Source organism: Cydia strobilella, chromosome Z (genome assembly GCF_947568885.1).
Source record: "Cydia strobilella chromosome Z, ilCydStro3.1, whole genome shotgun sequence".
NCBI lineage: Eukaryota > Metazoa > Arthropoda > Insecta > Lepidoptera > Tortricidae > Cydia > Cydia strobilella.
In genome coordinates, this window is record NC_086068.1 from 29,453,156 (window position 1) to 29,465,864 (window position 12,709).

The 12,709-nt window shown below is 37.6% G+C and overlaps 1 protein-coding gene across 1 annotated transcript in view; it reads right to left on the minus strand.

Moving 5' to 3' along the window:
- Nucleotides 1–4,715: 4,715 nt before the first annotated feature.
- The window catches only part of LOC134754265 (zinc finger protein 37 homolog), a 94,394-nt gene continuing 86,400 nt past the window's right edge, over nt 4,716–12,709 (minus strand). The window contains exon 7 of the mRNA XM_063690480.1: nt 4,716–5,631. Coding sequence (XP_063546550.1) covers nt 5,247–5,631 — 385 coding nt within the window. The 3' untranslated portion in view covers nt 4,716–5,246. The remainder of the gene's footprint in view (nt 5,632–12,709) is intronic.

Here is a 12,709-nt window from a genome sequence, read left to right on the forward strand (position 1 = left end):
CCCACGCTATAGGGTTGAAACGTTTTTTTTTAATAGATTTTATTGTACGACTGTCGGATTAATATAATCATGCCAAATTGCAGCTTTATAGCACTAACGATCACGGAGCATGGCAAAACTATAAAGGTTCCTAGTTGACTACGGAACCCTAAAAAGCATGATCAAAACAGTGCCGTACCGACTTGTGTGATTTCTGTGATATTTATCATATAATAACTTAAATATTAAATCGCGTTTATAATATTAGTAGGAAGTAGGATTTAATATCGCACGTGTTACATACCTACAATGTTTCCCATCAAACTAGTAAGAGGATCAATGGATTTTACTGTTTGTGTATAGAACCCTAATGGTCGTTAATATTGAGAAAATAATTTACTATTATACTGATGTTATTCAAAACTTGCTGTTCTAAAACCATCATTATCTAAAATGTAGCTCAGTAACGCGACTAATGTGAATGCTTATTCAGAAATTTTGCACAATAATATCTGTGGCAGCAGCTTATATTCAGCACGGTCGGACGCCATTACGGTTGCTCATATTCTAACCTCTACAATTCAATAAGAATTCAAAATGAACTGAAAAACCAACGTTTATTCATTTATAAAACGAATTTTATCGTAGCATAACTTGTTAAAGTACATTTTTTATCACTAAAACACCTGAACACCGCAAAAAAATTACAAATTTAAAAGTGGACTAGTAAAATGTCTATATTTATTTTTTAAACCATGCATTATTTACGCGGCGCTTTAAAATTTTCATTGAAATATATATATGTATTTACTGAAGTTATGTAAACATTAAATCTCCTCCTCATTTTGTGTTCACTTCAGAAACTATTATAAAACTTTGACACAAGTTCACAAATTAAAATGGAAGACAGAAAACATTGATTTAATCACACACATTTTCTGTATTTTAGAGATAATATCTGAATATATTTTCTGTAAAGATGTACTTATGAACCAAAAGCTGAATAACGTGTGAATAACTGTTTCATTGTATACAAAGCTGTATAACTTTGGTTTAAAAGCGGTATAGAAGCGTTTGACAGCCTCTATACAAGTGTTATTCAGATGATTCACGACTATTAACACACTTATACAGCTATTATATTGCTGTTATTCAGTTGTAAGCTGTTTAATTTGTGCCCAAATAGCTATAGCGGTTAGCGAAATGAAACTGCACTTGATGCAGAAAGCAAGCCGCTTTGCCCAGTGATACTAGGGACCAATCTGAATGATTTCATCCGAGGAAACACAAAATTCATCCACTAGAATTCAAGATGGCGGACCTTTTCCAAAATGGCGGCTGCAAAATTTAAAAAAATTGTAGACACAAAACGGGTGCACCGATTTTAGTGATTGATATATCAATCAATTCGTATTGACACCTGTAATCGGAAAAAAAATATACTATTTAAGAAATTAAAGATGGCGGCCGAATATTAAGAAAATTATGTTTTTTTTTTTCTTCATTTTTTTCCTTCTACTGAAAATAACAACTAAATGTTCTATAGTATGGTCACATATTCTTTCATTTAAATGAAACCTGATAATATTAGCTACAAAATAAAATAAAAAACTTGACAATCCGTTGAGTAGTTTTTTAACTATACGCATTACAAAAAGCGCGTAACTCCCGTCCGAAACGGCCCCCTCGCGTCAAAACTGACAACTTTGATGATATTTCTTTATATTTAAAGGTAAAAAAGAAAATAATACATATTTACTTTATTTATTGAGCTAAAAATAAATGTATTGCCGCTTATTATTTGTGACGGTCCACGGAAAATGGAACCTTATGGAGGCTGGCGCTTACGTCGCATAGCACCGCGATAGTATTGGAGCGGCGTTAATAATAGCTTAAGCGCCAACCGCCATAAGGTACCTTTACCCGTGGGACGTCACATTTACTCCTCATTATCATCTTCGTCCGATGTGGTTGAACTGTAAAAAAAAGGCAATTCATATGAAATCATACCAAAATATACCTACCTAATATAATTAAATTGAATATATAGAAATGAACTACGCCAAACTGTCCCTCCATTACTATTTCAATGTGTGTAGTATTGAGGTTTCGTGAAGTACCTGAATAGTATATAGCATTAATTCAGGATATGTATACCAATGTCACCACCCAGATAGTAATCCATCCGGAACCTGTGAAAAGTTTGAAATATTATTTATAATTATTTTGTAGCTAATATTATCAGGTTTCATTTAAATGAAAGAATATGTGACCATACTATAGAACATTTAGTTGTTATTTTCAGTAGAAGGAAAAAAAAACAATTTTCTTAATATTCGGCCGCGATCTTTAATTTCTTAAATGGTATATTTTTTTTCCGATTACAGGTGTCAATACGAATAGATTGATATATCAATCACTAAAATCGGTGCACCCGTTTTGTGTCTACAATTTTTTTAAATTTTGCAGCCGCCATTTTGGAAAAGGTCCGCCATCTTGAATTCTAGGGGATGAAGGGTCCCTAGTATCACTGGGCAAAGCGGCTTGCTTTCTGCATCAAGTACAGCTTTCGATGCAAATATCGCCGTAACCGCTAGAACTAAAATCTTCTGTATAACGTCTGTAACAGCGCTGATTGTTTGTTTACCTAAATAAATTGAAAAATAAATAAATAAAAAATATTCAGCTAGCTTATTCAGCTTACAGTACGGCATGCTCCATTATTCAAACAATATTCAGCTGCCTTGTGTTGCTTGGGTTGTGCTGTATAAAATTCGGTCAGGATCCGTTTCATACACAGTCAAGTGGTTAATAGTAACGATGTTCGGTGAGCTTAAACATGTTTAAAGAGGATGTATTTTCAAAATGGCACAGCGTCGTCAAATGAAGAAGTTTAATAATAAATGATACTTCGTTTTAAAGAACATATTAACTTTTTACTTAAATAAAACAAAATTGAGCGATATCGTTTTTTTTTTGAGAACAGTTATCTTTAAAAAGAAAAAAACGTTAAATGTTAAAAAATTTGCATCTTTGGTGACAAATTGCACAAAAACTAGAAGTGATAGCACTAAAGTGTGTATAAAAGATTAATACCAAATTTATTAAGGTCTCACTTCGTTCCTAAACACTTTTTCTGTATCTTGAACGGTTTTCTTAAAAATTTAGAAAAACCGCGTTTCGGGCCCTTTGCGGGGGTGCGGGGGGGTGACGCAGAGGGGGGAGGGGTGGGGAGGGTTAATGAAAAATAAGTTCAGTCCATAAGGTACATATCCCAATTGAAAAAAGTCTTCCATTAATTATGCCAAGTTTTTCATATATTTCGTTCCAGAAGCAACGTACTATGCGTGTATCAATTTTAAACAGACGACCTTGGGAATCCGTTTAATTTCTTAACTAATTCGACTGTGTGGAGGAAATGTGTTGCTTGGGCCCAATCTGGCTACGGCGCATTGTATGCTTGGGTGACATAAGATTGTGTAGCCTCCAGCAGCGCGCAATGTGTTCCAAAGCCCTCCTAATTGTCCCTAAACAGTATTGAGCCCTAGTAACAATGATGTTATTATAACTCCAAATAGATTATAGGCGTTCCAAACTTGAAACGCTTAAATTGTACAGATGTTCTATAGACGCGCCTAGGCAAGCGAGAAATGTGCTCCTGCCAGGGCTCGGAACCGGTATTTTTTATAAACCCCGAAATAGCCCAATATTTTGAATTTTTTTATGCTCATTACGTAGGACTGAATCATGTATTTAGGAAACAATTTTGCATTATTAAAACGTCCCATTAAAAATGAAATTATAAACAAAAGAACGTAAAAGAACGTAATAATACCGGTATTTTTGTATGGAGCAAATACCGGTTTCCGACCCCTGGCTCCTGTTAACGAGCTCCCGTCCATACACCGAAAGAGATAAGCGCAAGTGTAATTATGGCGGTCAGCAAAATATTATCGGCGCGTATTGATAACTTAGTATAAAAGGTTAGAGCACGCGCTGATTTGATTAAGATAATGTCTGTACCGCCGTAGATTAGAGATGTATAAAATACTTGATTATGGTTTAATAAATCAGTCTAAGTCTACCCGTCAACGGTACCTTTTACTCACCCAACTACGTTCCTCTAAAGTAATAAAAATGAATTGTATGCGAAAAATAATCAACAAAAACAGATGAATATAAATAAATATAAATAGTATAATTTGTGATCCTTTGTATGAGTATAACCTATCTATAGTTACCTATATAATATCATTGCTCAGTACCTAAAGACCGAGTTGTGTAAAAACTGTGATCGAACAGTATCAGACCAAGATTTTAGAAATAAATGAAATAAACATGCCAAAAAACTTAGCCAGACTATTGTGCAATACTTAATGATTGGCGTGAAGAGAAAAATCCTCCCTTGGAGACCAGTGACGGCTATAGGATTCCGGTAATAGAACTTAACAGAATAATTGTAAAATGTATACAATATTTAACAAAAACGTGTTATACATCATTTGGGCGTTTATTAGAATTTTGTTCATTAAATTTATTCATATTCTACGAGTTTGCAAATATTGAACTTCCTTAAAATCCACCTATAATGAGCGCATTTTTGAAATAAAAATGAAAGCAAGAACAATACTGCTGTCCGGTCTACTGTCGAACAATTCGGCGGTGCACTAAACTCCATTCATGTATCATAGTCATAGAATATCAGAGACAAAAATAAATAGAATTGTTTACTGCGCTAATAACAGTATAAAAATACAGTTTTAATTAACATGTCTTCCAGTGAACTAGATTAATTTATACCTAAACGTAAAAGACATTTAATATCTGTATTAACTATTTACAATCTAGTGCAGGCTTAGTACTTTCATAGCCAACAAATTTTATCTATTATTCGTATATACATTATTTACTTAAATTATATATTTTCTATGCAACATATGTAGTAAGAAATTAATCGGTAAACAAACTAGTTTACATGCCATATACATGTTAGGTTCATAAAATAATAATATAGTTGTAAAACACTTGTAATAGAAACTAAGTCACAGTGGAATCATTTCACGGACCTGAGTTAGGTACTACTAAATCAACAACTTGTATTGCAACCAATTGTTTAACGACCAATAAATTTAGGATTTATTATTGTTTGTCGTTAATGTGGTTTTTGTAAAAGTACTGTTATTTCTTCACATGAGAAGTAGTCAACTGCCTGGCTCTAGTGTGGCGGGCAGAGTGACCAACTCTGCCCGCTCACAAAGAAGTAACAATCAATGTTGATATTCCGGTCTCAATCCAAATTCCTGGACATAAGCATTGGTCCACGCACTGCTTGAAGTCGGTATTTTTTCCGTGGTGTCTGGGCTCGGTTCCTCTTTAGTAGTAGTTTCGTTAGACGAATGAGTTGGCGACCGTCTCGCTTGCGCTTGAGCCTTAAGCATTTTGCTCATAGTGTTGCGTGGGGTGGGTGGCGGACGCTCTAGCGTTCGTCCGTGGACGACGGATACGTGTCTCTCGAGCATGTAGCGGCGCTCGAATCGCTCCTGGCAGAAGTTACAGCGGAACAGACGGCGCCGCGGTGGTGGCGTTGCGGGTGTCGCCGGCGCTTGCGCACCCTCACCGGAATGCGATTTGCTGTGAGCTACCAAATTATACCTGCAATATACAATTATTGATATAAAAAAATGTTTCAACACAATTTTTTCATCTCTCCTGGTAGAAACGTTTCGTAAGTATAAAATCGCTTTTGCCGGTCTACGTATAATTCAGTATGAAGATATTTTTGCCCTACAAAAGGTGGTTTAGAAAATGTTTTAATTTATATTGCTTATAAAAGCTTCATGAAAAATGTAAGTTTTAGACCTCGAGGGGTCACAGCGAGCGTTAGCCGCCATCTTGAATTGAAGGGGCCAAAATTTGTTATTTTTATATATTAATGAAACGACAGTTGATTTTATGACAAAAATATCTATAAGAAGTGGGAAAATTAAAAAAAATATTTGTATTTATTTTGTACGTCTTATAGATACAAAGTTACAAGAGGGAGAAAATTTTGTACTTACAAAGAAACATATAAAGAAGAGACGTGTTCCATATAGATTTTCGTACATTGACCCGCCTGTTGACATCTCTATTGCACTCGCATAATTATATAGCTGTCCCGCCCATGATGGCGGTTGTCAATGTCACTGTGCGAGCCTGACAGCAATATAATAACGCGAGTGCAATAGAGATGTCAACAGGCGGGTCAATGTACGAAAATCAATATGGAACGCGTTTCTTCTTTATATTGTTATTATGTTATTAAAATAATTATTTTTATATTGTTTTGAGGTCCCAGGTAGGTTAACCTCCATTACGTAATATTGCTTAATTGTGAAACAGATGATACCTCCTACATATAGGTACTAGGTATAGCTACGTCTATGAAATTGGTCACTTCATTAATTTCAGTTCACATTTTTTATAGAAGTCATACGAAGTATTTAACTTTTCTCATAGTCGACGTGGATTGCAGTGCACCCATTTCACATTCGAACTATTGGCTTTCAGTCCTTGATTAACAATCTACTATTTAAGTAACCTCACTAGCTCGGAAACCCCTTCCTTACTTTTACGACTTTTCGTTTTATCAAAAGTACAAAGACTATTTGAAATTTAAATATGCTAAGTAGGTATTACAAGCGTAAGGAATTACAAGGTAGGTATTAATATAACGTTCAAAAGTATGGTAAGTCTGGATAATTAGTTTAAATATGTACCTAATGTAGTATATTTTATGTAATTTTATATTGTATCAGTTACAACCTCATTTCGTCGTTTACCATAGAGATCCATCAACGGGTTTTCATATGTCAATTATGTCATGTCTGTCACTTACTTTATTGTCAACATATAAATAGATATGGGTGGTCAGTTGAGTGTCGATGGCGGATGGTTTGAATTTTAATATATTTTTGTTATTTGGCGTTATCATCATATTCGGCAGGGAAAAAAATTGCTAAATTTTACTAAATATACTTTGCTATTCCAATTCTTGTGGTAAGACGTAATAGTTAGTACATAAATAGTGGTGTAGTTTTTTAGCTTGTAGGGCGGTTGCCCTTGGCAACCGTAGTAACTCCTCATGGACGAGGACGTTACATTAATCCGTTCAGAAGATGGAAGACTCAATTGTCCGTTGTCGGTTAGCCTAGCTCATCATGAGAATTTCGAAAATACTCATCGGCTTGAGTCTTCCACTCCCGTAATGGAACAAATAAATAGACGCGAAAGGCAGAAGCGTAAGGAGCTCCGCGAAAAAGATCGCAACGAGAAAAGGCCAAATAAAGATAAGGGGGCCCGATCCAGGTCCTCCAGCCCCCCCGACAGATGGTCGGATGTTTTAGATGTGGATTTTAATCAGCCACACAGCAGTTTGGAGGATAGCCAAATCCAGCCAGGTCAACAATCACTGGCCCAGTCTCCAGTAGTAACTCCGCCGGCTCATTTAATAGACCCGCAAGAAAATAAAACACCCTCTCAGACTCCCTCCTCCCCTCTTACGCCAATTGGGCGCATTAAGTATACATCCAATGATCAAGGTCCTTTTTTGGTGTACGTACAGAAAATCGAAACAGCTACAGATTCGGGAACAATTCTACACCTAGTGACCTTCGGGCGTTTTCTACAAAGCCGCAAAAGAGAATTCCCCAATATTGTGGAGGGGTCTGTGAAAAGAATCGGGCGAAATCGGGTGTCGATCTGCTTTCACTCTGCTGATGATGCAAACCACTTCCTGGAATCCACGACCTTAACTCACAGTAACTATAAGGCATTTGTGCCAACTTTTAATGTCACTAGGCTGGGACTGGTTAGAGGCATCCCCGCCGACTGGTCTCCTGAGGAGGTCCTAGAAAATCTCAAGGTTCCCTTAAACTCGGGAGGCCCTGTCCCCGTCAAAATTAGGCGCCTCAATTTTAAAAAATCCAAACAAGACGGCACTTATTCCTGGCTTCCGTCAGAAACTGTAATTGTGACTTTTGATGGCCAAACCTTACCTAAGAGAGTATTCTTATGTCTAAACTCTTTAGTGGTTGAACAATATCAGTTACCAACTATACAATGTTTTAACCCTTAAATGCATAATGATGTATATATGCATCGTATATTTGATGGTCCGTGGCTCAATATGCAGCTATCCAAAATCACATTTATTACTTTTATACAGCATGACACATCTATTTCAATTTATTAAAAAGTTATACAAAAAATCATGTATTTAAGGGTTAAATGCTGCCGGTATGGTCATGCGAAAGATAAAACAATTTTCCGTCAACCCCGCTCGCCCCCTCGCCTCGAAAAAGGGTATGATAAAAGAGCTCACGACGCTTTGACAAGGGACCCGGTTGTTGAGCCCACTCCGGTCTTCCCTAATCAACAACCGTCTAATGAACAATTCATAGTTTCAGAAATTATAAAATTGATTTCCTCCTTCATTAAAATTTTCTCTCCCGCCAGCCCTTTGGCTAATACTTCTTTGATTTCCCACGTAGCACCTTTTATTTCATCTTTGTTAAGTCATAATGGATCACGTAATTCTACAGTGGAACAGTCGCAGTATCAACAATAAAAAACAAGAGATACTTTACCTTATCAATAAACACAATCCAGCTATCTTAGCCATATCAGAGATATGGCTAAAGGAAAACTCTAATTTCAAAATTCCCAGTTACTGTTCCCTAATGGACTGCCGGGCTGATGGACATGCTGGGTGTGCCCTCTTCATTAGGGACCATATTTCCTTCTATTCCCTTGCCTAATAACAGCCCTAAATTCCACGCAACTTGTGCCCGTGTGGAAGGCATTACCTTTCTTTCCCTTTATATTCCTGATCCTTCTTATAACATATTAAAGTCTCTAAGGAAGTTAATAGAACCCCTCCCACATCCTATTATTGTACTTGGGGATTTTAATATTCACCATGTGTTATGGGGTTGTAAGAAAAATGATGACGCTCTAGGAGACCAGTTTCTCCTAGATATACTGGACAAATGCAACTTATGTTTACTAAATTCAGGTACTCCCACACGGCGCTCTCTCCCGAATCAATCTGCTAGTGCAGTTGACTTATCCCTATGCTCTCCTTCACTTGCATCACGAATTTCCTGGGAGGTCCTGGATAGCACTTATGGTAGCGATCACTTCCCGATTTTACTTTGCCTTCCCTTCGGTGCCTCTAAAAGACCTTCAATGAGCTGCCCCCTATTAGTTTATAATATCAATGACGCAGACTGCTGGGTTAGCTACACAAAATTTCTGGATTATGAAACGTTACATCTTCCTCCTATTACTACACATTCTTTAGACCTCTGCTCTGACGCTTTAATTGTTGCCATTAAAACTTCTGCTGATAAGGCCTTTCCTCTTAAAAATACTGTTATAGGCAAGCTGGCTTCTCCCCCATGGTGGGTTAGTGACTGCTCTAAGGCTGTTAAATCTAGAAAGAGAGCAGAGCGGGAGTATGCCATAAATATGTCAAATGAGAATTTTGAATCTCTGATAAAAATTATGTCGGATACCAAAACCTTGCTTAACAATAAGAAGTCTGAAGGGTGGAAATCTTTCTGTTCGTCTCTTAGTCCCTCTACTCCTGATACAATTGTCTGGAATAATATCCGAAAATTTAGAAGTTCATATAACCCTTGTAAATGTACATACCCTAATACTTTACAATGGGCTGAATCCTTTCTAACCAAAATAGCTCCTCCATATGTTCCTGGAGTTCTTGACTCCTCTTTAGGCTTACTGAACAACCATTCATCTGACCCTTTAGACCAGTTGTTTTCCCTTCTGGAGCTCAGGAATGTGCTGGGAACGGTAAAAGACTCCGCCCCAGGTCATGATGGAATACCCTATTCCTTTATTGCTAAAGCGGGTGACAGATTCCTAAATTATTTCCTTGGCCTAGTTAACAAAATTTTGCTTTCGGGCCGGCCGCCTCGGTCCTGGAAATCTCAACTGATAATGCCCATTCTTAAACCGGGTAAGGACCCAAATGACCCTCAATCATACCGACCTATAGCCTTATCCTCCGTTCTAACTAAGATTTTAGAGCATCTCATCAAGAACAGATTGGAATGGTTTCTTGAAAGTCACGAACTGTTAGGAAAATCCCAATATGGGTTTAGGAAGGGCAAAAGCACAATTGATAGCCTGGTCATTTTTACAACGGATATAAGACTAGCCTTTGCAAACCGTGCTTCGGTCCTGGCAGTATTCCTGGACGTCGAAGCTGCCTACGACAATGTTCAGCTCCCCATTCTCCGAGAAAAGCTCCGTAATCTGCGTATTCCAGCGAGACTGGCTTGTCTTGTGGGTAACCTCCTTTCCGAAAGGCAAGTAACATTTCGGGGTAAAGACCCTCACATCAATCCAGCTAGACTGGTTTGGCGCGGACTGCCACAGGGTTCTGTCTTAAGCCCCTTACTATACAATTTATACACATATGACCTGGAGGGGTCTGTTTCTGGGTGCCAAGTTCTGCAATATGCAGATGATTTATTAATTTACTCTTCAAATAAAAACCTGGTTTCTGCCAGTGTGTCCATCAACAGCTCCCTCCAGTCTTTAAATAACTGGCTTTCTAATAATGGTTTGTCTCTCTCTCCTTCTAAATGCTGTGCTGTTGTTTTTAAGCGTAAAAGAGCTCTACCTAATTTGAACGTATCTATCAACGAAACCAATATTCCTTTCCGTCCCTCCTATAAATTTTTAGGAATCATTCTAGATTCTAAACTTTCCGGAGACTCGCACTTTGAGTATTTAGTAAAAAAATGTGAACGTGGGCTTAACACTCTTAGATGCCTAGCGGGAGTTTGGTGGGGTTCCCATCCAACTTCCCTGAGATTAATTTATAATGCTACAGTACGAAGCATTTTAGACTATGGCTCCCATCTTTTGGTTCCTGGGAATAAAGCTGGATTGAAAAAACTTGATCTAATCCAATCCAAAGCTTTAAGAATTATCTTAGGCGCTATGAGGTCCAGCCCAATCAAGGCCATGCAAGTAGAGTGTGTTGAGCCCCCCTTGCTTTGCGCCGCCAATTCTTAGCGGATAGTTATTTTTTCCGATCGCTACAATTTTCGTATCATCCTATCATTCATCGTTTATATGATCTTAAAGCTTTGTCTGCCCCGAATCATCTTGACCAACCCTGTCTTGTGAATAGCTTAAGAAAGTTTCAATCTCTCAAGGATCCAGTTTTCCACTCCCCTCGTCTCCCTCTATTTGAATTCAACTACGCGATTATCATTTTTCAGCCCCGGGTTATCCTAAATTTTGACATTTGTCATGATGATCCTCATGCAGACGAGTACCTCCACCAGATTCTCTCGCGTGATTGGCATGACTGGAACACTATATTCTGTGATGCGTCAAAATTGTCACCTACTGGTTGTGTGGGAGTAGGAGTTTTCCACTCCCAGTATAACATAGTCCAAAAAATTAAATGCCCTCCTGAAACTTCTGTATATACTGGAGAGTGTATTGGCATCTTGGAGAGTGTGAAGTTTATTCTTTTGTTCAAACTAAGGAAAACTATCATCTTTTCAGATTGCCGTAGTTGCCTACAAGCGCTTTTATCTAATCCGTTTTCATCCAAAGTCCACAACCCAATTATTCTCCAAATTAAAGAGAATCTGTTAAATTGTAAAAAAGGGGGTTTGAGGTTGCCTTGATCTGGGTTCCGGGCCACTCAGGGGTCACAGGGAACGAACGAGCCGACCGGGTTGCTAAGGAAGCTGTGGTTTGCGGTGACAAGACGCCTTTCAGGAACTACTGTTTTGATTTAGTCCCTCTAGCTTCTAGATGGCTTTTCCAGGTTTGGTCGGCCAAGTGGACTACCGCTAATCGAGCACGAAATAAATCTTATTTCCTCGTACAACCTGATGTACCAAGAAAGCCTTGGTTCTCTAGGATTTTTATTCAAAAACAATACTGTTCCATAATTATTCGAATGAGACTGGGCCATTGTTGTTCACCTGTCCACCTGAAAAGGATCCATATCCGTGACTCCTCTCTGTGTGAATGTGGGCTGGAGGAAGGTGATTTAAATCATATTTTCTTCGCATGCCCTTTATTTAAGCACGATTGTTTTTATGCGGATCTTTCTCGCCTCAAAGTTCTATTTCCTACTTCTATTTTAGAATTATTCAAAATTAAAGACAAGTGTATTCTTTTAGCAATAGTTTCTTTTTGTGAACTGAATAAGTTAAAACTTTAATTTCTACAGTTTTGGAATAAGCAACTATATTTTCGGTAATCTTATTCAAAATTCTCGGTTCTCTTTTTATTGTTTGTAATAAATCGACATGACACTGGCTATTATAATAAAAGCCATTAAAAAAAAAAACATATAAATAAACTATTATATAAATCTTAAATATGTAATTTATATCAGTGGCGACGAGGATTAAAAAAAATCGTTACAAAATGAACAGCGAACAATTTGACCAATTCCTTGCATTGCAAGCTACAGAACAGAAACAAATCTCAGACATATTACAATTGATGATATCGCAACAGCAAAACGCAGCTGCCGCGACTCCCACACCAACAACGACAAACGGCACGGAGTCACCCAGCTCTTCGAACACTAACGGTAACAGAAACAATGTTTACAACGGCTTTAAGAGCGACAAATTCAATCCGGACGATACCGCAGTTGAAAATTTTATCGACTATTTCGAAACAA